This window comes from Bubalus kerabau, chromosome 19 (assembly GCF_029407905.1).
Source record: "Bubalus kerabau isolate K-KA32 ecotype Philippines breed swamp buffalo chromosome 19, PCC_UOA_SB_1v2, whole genome shotgun sequence".
Lineage (NCBI taxonomy): Eukaryota > Metazoa > Chordata > Mammalia > Artiodactyla > Bovidae > Bubalus > Bubalus kerabau.
This window is the reverse complement of record NC_073642.1, coordinates 35,367,309-35,380,531: the sequence shown is the minus strand read 5'-3', so window position 1 is coordinate 35,380,531 and position 13,223 is coordinate 35,367,309. Positions and strand designations below refer to the sequence as shown.

The following is a 13,223-nucleotide window of genomic DNA, read 5'->3' as shown; positions in this document are numbered from 1 at the left end:
AGAAGGAAATGGCAACCCACTCCAGTGTTCTTGCCTGGAGAATCCCAGGGATAGGGGAGCCTGGTGGGCTACCGTCTATGGGGTCACACAGAGTCGGACACGACTGAAGTGACTTAGCAGCAGCAGCAGCAGAGAAAGCAAGGGAATTCCAGAAAAACATCTACTTCTGTTTCACTGACTATGCTAAAGCCTTTGACTGTGTGGAAAATTCTTAAAGAGATGGGAATACCAGACCATCTTACCTGTCTTCTGAGAAACCTTGTGTGAGGGTCAAGAAGCAAGAGTTAGAACCTTACATGGAACAATTGACTGGTTCAAAATTGGAAAAAGAATATGGCAAGGCTGTTTATTGTTATCTTGCTTATTTAACTTACATGCAGAGTACATCATGTGAAATGCTGGACTGGATGAATCACAAGCTGGAATCAAGATTGCTGGGAGAAATATCAACAACCTCAGATAAGGAGATGACACCACCCTAATGGTAGAAAGTGATTAGGAACTTAAGAGCCTCTTGAAGAGGGTGAAAGAAGACAGTGAAAAAGGCAGCTTAAAACTCAATATTAAAAAAACTAAGATCCATGACATCTGGTCCCATTACTTCATGGAAAATAGAAGGGGAATAGGTGGAAGTAGTGACAGATTTCCTCTTCTTGGGCTCTAAAATCACTGTGGACTGCGGCCATGAAGTTAGAAGACAATTGCTTCTTGGCAGGAAAACTATGACAAACCTAGACAGTATATTAAAAAGCAAAGCCATCACTTTGCTGACAAAGGCCTGTGTAATTAAAGCTATGGTTTTTCCAGTAGTCATGTACGGATGTGAAAGTTGGACCATAAAGAAGGCCAAGAGCCGAAGAATTGATGCTTCCAAACTGTGGTGCTAGAGAAGACTCTTTTGAGTCCCTTGGACAGCAAGGAAATCAAACCAGTCAATACTAAAGGAAATCAACTCTGAATATTCATTGGAAGAACTGATGCTAAAGCTGAAGCTCCAATACTTTGGCCACCTGATGCAAACAGCCCAATGAAAAGACCCTGATACTGGGAAAGATTGAAAGCAGAAGGAGAAGAGGGTGACAGAGGATGAGATGGTTGAATAGCATTGGATTCAATGGACATGAACTTGGGCAAACTCCGGGAGATGGTGAGAGAGAGGGAGGCCTGGCATGCCATAGCCTGTGGGATCACAAACAGTCAGACACAACTTGGCAACTGATCACACAAATACTTTTTATACCAGACAAAGATTTTAAATTGACTGTCTTAAAAACATTCAAAGAAGAAGAAAAAAAAAAAAATACTTCAAAGAGCTGAAGGAACCATGAAAGGAACTAAAGCAAATCAGAACAATATATGAAAATGTAGAGAATGTCTATAAAGAGATGCAAATTAAAATTCTGGAACTGAAAAGCACAATAACAGACATGAAAATTTCAATAGAGAATTTCAACAGTAGATATGACTAGGCAAAGGAAAGAATCAGTGAACTTGGTGGGAAAATAAAATAATTCAGTCTGAAGAGTAGAAAGGAAAAAAGAATGAAGAAAAATGAACACAATTTAAGGGACCTATGAGATACTATCAAATGTACTAACATATGCATTAAGGGAGTCACAAAAGGAGAAGAAAGAAGGGTCAGAAAAAAATACTTGAAGAAATAATGGCTAAAAAGATCCCAAATTTGATGAAACATCAGATCAGATCAGATCAGATCAGTCGCGCAGTCGTGTCGGACTCTTTGAGACCCCATGAATTGCAGCATGCCAGGCCTCCCTGTCCATCACCAACTCCCGGAGTTCACTGAGACCCACGTCCATCGAGTCAGTGATGCCATCCAGCCATCTCATCCTCTGTTGTCCCCTTCTCCTCTTGCCCCCAATCCCTCCCAGCATCAGAGTCTTTTCCAACGAGTCAACTCTTCGCATGAAGTGGCCAAAGTACTGGAGTTTCAGCTTTAGCATCATTCCTTCCACAGAACACCCAGGACTGATCTCCTTCAGAATGGACTGGTTGGATCTCCTTGCAGTCCAGGGGACTCTCAAGAGTCTTCTCCAACACCACAGTTCAAAAGCATCAATTCTTCAGTGCTCAGCCTTCTTCACAGTCCAACTCTCACATCCACACATGACCACAGGAAAAACCATAGCCAAATAACAAAGAAGCCCAACAAACTCCCAAATAGTCTCAAAGAGATCCACACTGAGACACACTACAACCAAACTGTCAAGGGCCAAAGACAAAATCTAGAAAGCAGCGAGACAGAAGTGATGACTTACGGAGAAGTGATTTTTCAATGAGATTAATGCCCAATTTCTCATCAGCAACCATAGAGGCAGTGGCATGACATATTCAAAGTGCTGAAAGAAAAAGATCTGGCAACCAAAAACTATATATCTGGTAAAACTGCCCTCCAAAAATGAAGAAATAAATATGTTCCCAGATAAACAAAAGCTAGGGGAATTAATCATTGTTACTGCCCTGTAGACCTGCCCTGGGCTTCCCTGGTGGCTCAGCAGTAGAGAATTCACCTGAAATGCAGAAGCCACGGGACTTGAAGTTTTGATCCCTGCATTGGGAAGATCCCCTGTAGGAGGGCACGGCAACCCACTCCAGTATTACTTGCCTGGAAAATCCCATGGACAGAAGAGACTGGGGGCTACAGTCCATAGTGTCACAGAGTCGGACACAACTGAAGTGACTGAGTTCAGCACAGCACACAGACCTGTCCTACTAGAAATGCTAAGGAGAATCCTTTAAGTTGAAACACAAAGACACCAGATGGCAACTTGAAGCCAAATGAAGAAAACAAAATCGCTGGTCAAAATAACCACATAGATAATTATAAAATCTAGTAGTATTTGTATTTTTGGCTTTTAATTTCTTTTTGTTTCTCATATGGTTTAAAAGACAAATGCATAAAACAATAATTATAACCTATGTCAATGGACACACATGTATAAAGGTGTAATATTTGACAGTAACAAGGTGGGCAATGGAACTAGATAGGAGCAGAGTTAATGTATAATGTTGAGGCTACATTGATATGTATTCAAAGTATATTGTTATAAATTTAGGGCATTAACCATGGTAACCATTAAGAAAGTAACTTTAAAATATACAGAACAGGAAATGAAGAGGTATTAAAAATAGCACACTAGGGAAAAAAGTGATCAAACACAATAGAAGGCAATTTTGAAGAAACAGAAGATACATAAAACAAATAAAAACCAAGTAGCAAAATGGCAAAAGTAAGTCCCTCATTATCAGCAATCACTTCAACTGTAAGTGGATTAAACTAACCAATTAAAAGACAGATTGGAAGAATGAATTTAAAAATATGGTCTAACTCCATGTAGCTTGCAAGAGACTCCCTTTAGATCCACAGACAAAAATAGTTGAAAATGAAACAATGGAAGAAGATGTGCTATGTAAATAGTAATCAAGAGGAAATTGGAATGGTTATAACAATACTAGATAAAATAGATTTTAAGTGAAAAATTGTTAAAAGAGACAACATTATATATTGACAAAAGATCAATTAAGAAGCCATAACACACCAAACATCAGAACTCCAAAATATATGAAGCAACATTGAAAGAATTGAGGAGAGAAATAGTTTTATAAAAATAGTTGGATACCTCAATATCTTACTTTCAGTAGTAAATAGTACATCTATAAACCAATTAGACTACACATACTCCTCAAGGGCATATGAAGAATTCCCTAGGATAGACAATAGGTTAGGCCATAAAACATTTCTCAATACATTTTAAAAGACTGAAATAATACTTCAGCAATACATGAGCCGTAAACTTCAAGATGTTCAAGCTGGTTTTAGAAAAGGCAGAGGAACCAGAGATCAAATTGCCAACATCCACTGGATCATGGAAAAAGGAAGAGAGTTCCAGAAAAATATCTATTTCTGCTTTATTGACTATGCCAAAGCCTTTGACTGTATGGATCACAATAAACTGTGGAAAATTCTGAAAGAGATGGGAATACCAGAACACCTGACCTGCCTCTTGAGAAATTTGTATGCAGGTCAGGAAGCAACAGCTAAAATGGACATGGAACAACAGACTGGTTCCAAATAGGAAAAGGAGTACGTCAAGGCTGTATATTGTCACCCTGCTTATTTAACTTCTATGCAGACTACATCATGAGAAACGCTGGGCTGGAAGAAGCACAAGTTGGAATCAAGATTGCCGGGAGAAATATCAATAACCTCAGATACGCAGATGACACCACACTTATGGCAGAAAGTGAAGAGGAACTCAAAAGCCTCTTGATGTAAGTAAAAGAGGAGAGTGAAAAAGTTGGCTTAAAGCTCAACATTCAGAAAATGAAGATCATGGCATCTTGTCCCATCATTTCATGGCAAATAGATGGGGAAACAGTGGAAATAGTGTCAGATTTTATTTTGGGGGGCACCAAAATCACTGCAGATGGTGATTGCGCCCATGAAATTAAAAGACACTTACTCCTTGGAAGGAAAGTTATGACCTACCTAAAGAGCATATTCAAAAGCAGAGACATTACTTTGCCAACAAAGGTCCATCTAGTCAAGGCTATGGTTTTTCCAGTGGTCATGTACGGTTGTGAAAGTTTGACTGTGAAGAAAGCTGAGCACTGAAGACTTGATGCTTTTGAACTGTGGTGTTGGAGAAGACTCTTGAGAGTCCCCTGGACTGCAAGGAGATCCAATCAGTCCATCCTAAAGGAGATCAGTCCTGGGTGTTCTTTGGAAGGACTGAGGCTAAAGCTGAAACTCCAATACTTTGGCCACCTCATGTGAAGAGTTGACTCATTGGAAAAGACTCTGATGCTGGGAGGGATTGGGGGCAGGAAGAGAAGGGGACGACAGAGGATGAGATGGCTGGATGGCATCACCGACTCGATGAACATGAGTTTGGGTGAACTCCGGGAGTTGGTGATGGACAGGGAGGCCTGGCATGCTGCAATTCATGGGGTCACAAAGAGTCAGACATGACTGAGTGACTGAACTGAACTAAACTGAATACAAATTATCTTTTTTAACCACAGTGAAAGGAAGCTAGGAATGAATAACAAAAGGAAAACTGGAAAATTCACAAACATGGAAATATATGGAAATTAAACAACACAATCTTAAGTAACTAGTGGGCCTAAGAAGAAATTATAAGAAAGGTTAGAAAGTACTTTGAGATAAGTGAAAATGAAAATACAACATACCAAATGTATAAGATGCTGTAAAAGTAATGTTCAGAGAAAAATATATAACTATGAATGAGTTAAAGAAGAAATATTCCTAACCAACAATACAACTTTCAGCCTAACAAAACTAAAAATAGATCAAACCACTCAAGCCAGCAGATATAAGGAAATACTAAAGATTAGAGGCAAATAATCAAAATAAAAAGAATCAACAAACCAAAAGTTGGTTCTTTGAAAAGATCAATAGAATTGATAAACTTTTAGCTAGACCAACAAAAAAAGAGAGAGAGAAGATTCACATTACTAAAATCAGAAATTAAAAAAAGAGGACATTACTACCAACCTCAGAGAAATTAAAAGAATTCTTAGAGAATACTATCAATGTTTGCACACCAACAAATTAGATAAAATCAAGATGAAATGAACAGTTCCCCGGAAATACAGAAATAACCAAAGCTCATTCAAAAATAAATAGGAAATCTAATCAGACTTATGATAATAAAGAGATTGAATCAAAAATCAAAAACCTTCTAACAAAGAAAATCCTAGGCTACCCTGGTGAATTCTATAAAGCATTTAAAGAATAATTAACACTAGTCTTACCCAGTATTGTTTCAAAAAATTAAAGAAGGGGGAACACTTCCTAATACTTCCTACTATCATCCCAAGTATTTTAAATGCACTGCCTATGATAATTATCTGTGAGACATAAGCAAATGAGTAATATTTTTCCTTTCTACTTTCCAAATTTTCTTAATGAACATATACTACACAAAAATAACAAAGCTAATTTTATTTTAAAAATTTCTACTGGTGGGCAAACTAAGTTCAAAAAAATAAAGGTTCGATAAATGTATTTGGTTTTATAAGGAGGATATTTACCCTGGAATTACATCTTTTGATGCATAATATTCCTCAGAAATAAAGTATAGACTACGTCAATATAGACACTTAAATCCCCAGACTCTAACCACTGACAGATTCTCTGTTGTTCTTGAACAGGGCTGGGTTTGGACTATTTAGAAAGAACTGTCCTTTATTTCCATACAGCAAGGTCTTCAGCAGAGTTTGTTCAGCCAGTGTGAGCCTCTAATGTGCCTGGGCTGCTAAATCTGAAGTGTGGCCCTCAGGACACAGCACAGACAATACTCAAAGGACAATTATTGGTCTTTGGTCACCCAGCATGCTTTCCTACTTCACATGGCATGGGCAACTTAGTAATCCAAACTTCCTTTGGCGAACCAGCCCTTTCCCTGTCTTAGTTCAGATGGTTTAGGTGGAACCCACCCCAGCCTACTCAAAAGAGGAATGACCTAGACTTACATCAATCTGTAGATTCAGTTTCTAGAGCCATAGTGATTCGTTAAATTAGGCCAATAAATGTCGAGTGCATTACATTTGTTTGCAAAACATGGCAAGAGAAATGGACTCTCACTCTGAGCATTTGTAATTTTTTAAAATGGTGGGGGTCTTTTGGTTTTTGGTTTTTTTAATTTATTTAAATTGGAGGCTAATTACTTTACGATATTGTAGTGGTTTTGCCATACATTGACATGAATCAGCCATGGGTGTACATGTGTTAGAAAGGAAGTTAAGATGATGAGTGGATGACTATATGGACTTAGTAGGTGGCAGTCAAGCTCTGTGCATCCCTGGACCACAGCCCTTCCCATGCTGCACTGTGGTCATGGATGTTTCTTTCTCCTCCAGCAGATTGTCAGCTCTCTAAGGGAAGGAGAGGCATCTCCAGTGTGTTTGGTCATAACACAGAGAAGAGCTTAAACCCACATCTGCTCAAGAAATTATCGTGTGGACTTAGCAGCATGGAAATGAGGCCCTGATGGTTCTACCACTGGGGACTCCGGTTTCTGGGCTCTACTACCTCTACTGGTCGATACCACACCCTACAGTCCCCACCTTGTACTCTTGGGTTCCTGCTCTGGGCTGGAACAAGTGGTCTGCTCTGAGTCATCATTTGTGGGTACTGGTGTGGTCACTGTATGTTTCTCACACAACCACCCAGAGAACGTCATCAGGCAGATGGAGTGGGGGTGGGGCAAGCTTTCATAGAAAGCTTTTAGGATGAAGCATCGCAAATCCAGAGGGGAACACGAGATCACTGAGTCCACTGACACTGCATTTCTCTCCAAGAGACTGGGGGATCTGAAAGAGAGCCAGGAGGTAGTGCCAGCATCTCCATCCTGAGCAGTTTTTCTAGGAAGATGAAGCCTCTCCTGCTCCTGGTGGCCTTTCTCCTGACACCCAGGGCAAAGGCAGGTGAGTGACCATCCCCATCCTAGGGGCCCAACCCCATCCCCCAGGTGGCACAGAGGTCCTGCCCATTCTGCATGTCCCTGATCTAGCTATCCAGCAGGCAGGAACATTCAGAACACCAGCTGCCATCCCACCTCATAGCAGGGAGTACGATGCTGGATAAACCACCAGCAGGAACAACAGAGCAAAGCCTGCTCTCAAGAGGAGCCAGTGGGTACCAGCCCCTCCTCCAGCCCTACCTCTGCCATCTGGAAAGTGGAAATTTCCCAGAAGTGATGGCAGATGGTCACAAACTGGAGAAAAGAAAATATTAAATTGCCCCTGAAGAGGGCAGAGTGGGTCTGGCCTCTGCTTCTAGTTACCTCAGCATCTGCTTGGCAGACCCTGGAGTTGGTGCCTCTGTGTGTGCTCAATCCCTAGGACCCACAGGCCCTTTACCCAACTTGACTTCCCTTCCCAGGCCATCAGGGGCTTCTCTCTTTAAAGGATGAAGCCAATGTTTGGTAGACCTGAACTGCTCTGCTTCCCAGAAGCCCACTAGCAGTGGCCATACCAACAGCCCCCACCCAGAGGCCCATTGTGAGCAGGGAGGATGCAGGAGGGGCGTGGTCACTCCTTCATGCAGCCAACAAATACTCATTGTGCACTTACTACCAGTCAGGCCCTGGGAAAGAGGCTATGGTGACATCTAGGTCCCTACTCTGAATTCCTGTGCCCTGGAAAACAGGGCTATCCTGAATAAAATAGGGTAATGGGGCCCTTAGAAACTCACCTGGAATGAAGCACAGGTGGGGGAGGAATTTTCAGAAGCCTCTAGGACTTTGCTATCCCTAGGACAGGTATGAAAAGTGAAAGTGTTAGTCACTCAGTCCTGTCTGACTCTTTGAGACTCCAAGGACTGTAGCCCACCAGTCTCCTCTGTCCATGGAATTCTCCAGGCAAGAATACTGGAGTGGGTTGCCATTCTCTGCTCCAGGAGATCTTCCCAGCCCAGATATCGAACCTGAGTCTCCTGCATTGCAGGCAGATTCTATGCTCACCTGCAATTATGTGTGGGAGACAGATTCGCAGACCCAGACAGCTGCTCTGTTCTAGAGGAGGAAGTTGAGCCCCCTTCCCAGCCTCCTCCTGCCCCACCAACTCCAGGCCAGGCTGGACTCCCCAGTGCCCAGCAGTCCTGAACATGAAGCCGATGCCAACAAGGTACACTCAGTGGGGGCACACAAGCAGAACAGCCCTTTTCCTTCAGGGGAGATCATCGGGGGCCATGAAGCCAAGCCCCACTCCCGCCCCTACATGGCCTATCTTCAATACTGGAATCAGGATGTCCAGAGTAGGTGCGGTGGGTTCCTGGTTCGACAGGACTTCGTGCTGACAGCCGCTCACTGCCACGGAAGGTGAGGAGCAGCAGGTAGCCCGTACCTTTCTGAACACCCTTGCAAGGGAGCCCTGCCTTTTTTCTCCAGGAGCAACCAGGCTGTTAGGAACATTGAGCCAGGAGGGCTCCTGGGAGGGCAAGAAAGAGGGCGGCAGGAGAGTGAGAGGGTGAGAAAGAGGGAAGGTCACTGCCGGAGGCGTTCCTGAAGTGAGAGAGATGAGACATAGGGCGCGCCTGGATATCAGAATGCAAACCAATGCAACTTCACATGTGTTCCTAGGGCTAACTGCCCATGGAGAACAGCTGTGCTCTTCCCAGTGGCTCCAGAATCTGACCTTGGCTGCCAAGAAACAGACAGTACAGACAGCTTAGCCCCCAGGGCCCTCCTGGTACCCGCACTTCCCCTCAGTGGGAGCCTTGCCCTGGAGTCACCTGCCCTTCATGGCTCCAGGGCTGTAAACCCTGAGGCTGTGACCCCCATCTCCTGCTCTGTGCAGCTCAATCAACGTCACCCTGGGGGCCCACAACATCAAACAGCAGGAGAGGACCCAGCAGGTCATCCGGGTGAGAACAGCCATCAGCCACCCAGACTATAATCCTAAGACCTTCTCCAATGACATCATGTTATTAAAGGTAAACCGCCCTGCTTCTCATGCCCTCCTGGGATCAGCTCGTTTTCCCTCCCAGGACCTCCTACCCCTTTCTTCCTTCTCATCCTGGCTGCCTGACCCATCCCTGTGGCTCAGGAGAGAGGGGAGACACATCAGCGTCATTGCCGTGTCCAGGCTCAGGGACCACTGGCTGAGCCAGACTCTTGTCTCTTCCCATAGCTGGAGAGAGAGGCCAAGCAGACATCAGCTGTGAAGCCCCTCAGTCTGCCCAGGGCCAAGGCCCGGGTGAAGCCAGGACAGACGTGCAGCGTGGCCGGCTGGGGGCGGGACTCCACGGGCACCTACGCTGACACACTGCAGGAGGTAAAGCTGACCGTGCAGGAGGATGGAAAGTGTGAGGCCTACTTACACAACTATTATAACCGTGCCATCCAGCTGTGTGTGGGGGACCCAAAGACAAAGAAAGCTTCCTTTCAGGTGAGAATCACAGCCTACCTTGCTTGAATCTGGGGAGAAGGGTGTTGGCAGAAGATCTGGGACCTGGGGACCGCCTCACCCTCTAGGCTTGGGACCTCTCTCCAGGAGTAAAAGGGGGAACAGCCGGAGCTGGGAGGACCTAGAGCCTCTGCAAGCCACACAAGACCTGCAGTGAATCCCAACCTGGCGCTCCTCTGGAAGGGAGAATCTGTCACGCACTGAGGCTCAGGTGTTAGAAAACCAGGCTTCCTGAGTGGGAGGTGGTTCAGTCCAGGTGCCTGCTCAGAGCTGGAACCCACCTGCTTACTGAGCTCACCCTCCCTGATGAGTGTCAGCCCGCCCACCTGCTTCCCTGTCCTAACAGCAGCCTGGAGCCAGTAGCCCCCAGCATCTAGAGAGAGAGGGGACAGAGACCTGGGGGCAGAGAAGGAGCTGCCCCCTGGGGGAAGTGAAGCAGGGACAATGTCCAGTCAGGGCTTGGCAGCGGGGGGCCCATAGACCTGCCTTGCTCACTTGTCTCACACATGGAGGCCTTGCGAAGTGGCCTTCTCAGAGAGGGGTCTTGAAATGGCAGGGTGGGAGAGAGGGCAGGACCGGGAGGAGAGCAGACTCAGTCCTTCCCCTTCTCTGTCCTCAGGGGGACTCCGGGGGCCCTCTCGTGTGTGACAATGTGGCCCAGGGCATTGTCTCTTATGGAAAAAGAGATGGATCAACTCCACGGGCCTTCACCAAAGTCTCAAGTTTCCTGCCCTGGATAAAGAAAACCATGAAAAGCCTCTGACTGCAGGAACCAGACCATCTCTCCTGGGGCTGATCCAGAATCACACTGCGGGGTTGGGGGTGCCCACAGCTCAATAAATGTCTCTCAGCAGAGCTCGAAGGGCTGGTTGCTTGTTTATTCTCTGACTCTTATTCACGCGCATCTAGTCTGTGCTTAGAAAGGCAATGACAGGATTCTGCTGTTTTCTGCTCCTCCTCTCCCCCCTCCCACCATCTCTTCCCCTAAACCCCATGCAAAGCTGTCACCCAGGTCTGCTTACCCACACCTGTCTTCCAGGGCCGGCCCTCCCGCCAGGGCTGAAGCTGAGCACCATCAGGGAAAAACATGAACCTCTCTGGTCCTGGGGCTCAGGGTGAGCTCCTTAGCTCCTTGCTCTGTGTACATGGCAGGGAGGAGTGGGTCACACCATGGGTCCCCAACACCAAGAGCACAGCCTGGGGCTTCAGCTCCAGGACAGAGACCCTCCTACTGGGGAGGGGGGCTACCTGAGCTGACCTTTAACCCCCACAGCCAGGGGAGCTGGTCCAGAGCTGGGCTGGTCTCCTGAGAAGCCCCTCCATCTCACCCAGGCTGAGTGTCCTGCTCTGCCCTCCTCAGAGCCCAGGGCCCCAGCTCTGTCTCCAGTCTCCTCTGCCACCCCTTCTCCATCCCTGCCCATCACTGCACATCCTCAGCAGGGCCACCATCTCCTGTCCCCTCAAGACCACACTGATCTCTGCTGAGCCCTTCCTCATATCCTTCCCACCCTGCATACCCGAGTCCCATGGGGTTCCAGCAGGGCCTCACCACTGACGTACCAGCCCAGCTCATGCCTTGGCAGAGAGGGATCAGAGGGACCAGGCCTGTGCTGTACTGGGCAAGTCCAGATAGCTGGGCCCCATCTCTCACCTGGGCAGGGCCAGCTCAACCCCTCACATGCAGCCCAGTGTCCCCCATGTGCTCAGGGTCCTCTGGCTCCTGATGGCTCAGTAGCCTGAGTCCCTGTCAGCCTGTCCCTTTAGGTACTGGCGGCCTCTGGGCCAAGAATCCCTGCTGGTCACCTGGGACCTTTTGAGTTAGAAAGGGATCCTGTCTTTAGTAGGACTGAAAAGTGCATTGGTTTTCATCCGTCAACACAAATGCTGATGGAACCCCTACTAAGTGCCGGACATTATGGTTGTACAGTGGACACATACAGGTTCTATCATCTCAGTCCAGCTGTAACTGACAGTGTCAATATCATCCAAATTGTCTATATTCCCTCCCTCTCATGAGTCCACTTGAGGGGCCTACATCTCTGTGGGTAGTCCACAGGGACAAAGATTTGTGTTTATTTTTATTTCTGGTTACACTCATAGGATGTTGTTATGTGTGACTCTTGAACATCCGTCATTTGGTTTCTAGACAAGAAGATAATGCTGTGCTCACTGGAGCATCCTCGTCCCCTGGGGGAATGGGCAGCAGGGAGGGAAGAGAAGGAACATGGGCAGCTTTATTTGTTTTACTCTAAAGATAGTAGGCAGGAATGTCCTTGCTCACGCTCAGATGGTAGGAACACCTATTTGAAAGGCAATTAGAATCTGACTCTAAACACTCATCCATTGGATGGACCAGAAACAGGCTCCCTGTCATGGCTGCAAGCTCCTGCCTGTGCAAACCAAACTGCAGTCAGGGGGGCCCGTGTGGTCTAGACAAATGGAAAAACGCCTCTGCTCTTAGGCCGTCATGGTTACTGCTGCTCCATAGGGTCCAAGATGACCTAGACTTTTCATCCTTGGGAAGGTCTTGGTTTGGAGAGTATGTGATTTTTGCTGAGCAAGGATCTCCCTGTGCTGGTCTCCCCTCACCAGACACTTCCATCTGCCATCCCTCCAGGGTCTTGACTGTTGTGCTGAGCTGCCTGGGAGCTGAGCCTGAGTTCCAGCTCTTGGTTGGTGCCACCCTACACACAGCACTGTGCTTCTCTGAGGCATGTGTCAATACTCTAGGATACAGTTACCCTATAGGCAGGCCCTTTCTCCTCTGGTTGTGCACAAATCACACAGCAACGCAATCTCCTAGTGACCTGGGGCACGTTTACAAAGGAAGAGCGGTGATGACATGCTGAAAAAATCCCAAGATTTACTAGGGACCCAGCTCCTTGATTGAAAATCACACAAAAGGAAAACAAAGAAACAAAAACGTACTGTTTAAAAAAATGAGCCTAGCCACATACATAGTCAGCTCAAGTATAATTGAGCTGAATTACCTCATTTACTTTGAGGAAATGGTTCTGTGGTTTGAAAGTGTTAAAGAATATTTGTTGCAGACTCTCGTCCTCCTTTGAGAGATGAGGGAGACAGAGTCCCAGGAGGGACAGTGAGTGCCTGGAGGCCCCACAGAGTTAGGATGGAGCTTGGGCTCAGCCAGGCCCCCTGAGAGTCAGGCCAGCAAGAGGACTTCCATGTTTTCTAACCCTGCCCACTGATGACTTCCTGCCATCCCTGGACAAGACAGGAGCCTCTGCTCAGATACCTCCCTCCACACA

The 13,223-nt window shown here is 46.2% G+C and overlaps 1 protein-coding gene across 3 annotated transcripts; it reads left to right on the top strand.

Moving 5' to 3' along the window:
• Nucleotides 1-7,418: 7,418 nt before the first annotated feature.
• On the top strand, nucleotides 7,419-10,788 carry LOC129633819 (granzyme B-like). 3 transcript variants are annotated; one of them, XM_055555752.1, is made up of 5 exons: nucleotides 7,419-7,473; nucleotides 8,720-8,867; nucleotides 9,346-9,481; nucleotides 9,679-9,744; nucleotides 10,574-10,788. In XM_055555752.1, exons 1-5 carry the CDS (start codon nucleotides 7,419-7,421, stop codon nucleotides 10,715-10,717), a joined length of 549 nt encoding a protein of 182 aa, XP_055411727.1. In that variant the 3' UTR covers nucleotides 10,718-10,788. The 3 variants fall into 3 exon arrangements, with proteins under 3 accessions (XP_055411727.1, XP_055411726.1, XP_055411728.1); XM_055555751.1 differs by having other exon boundaries at nucleotides 9,679-9,936; XM_055555753.1 differs by lacking the exon at nucleotides 9,679-9,744.
• The last annotated feature ends 2,435 nt before the right edge of the window (nucleotides 10,789-13,223 follow it).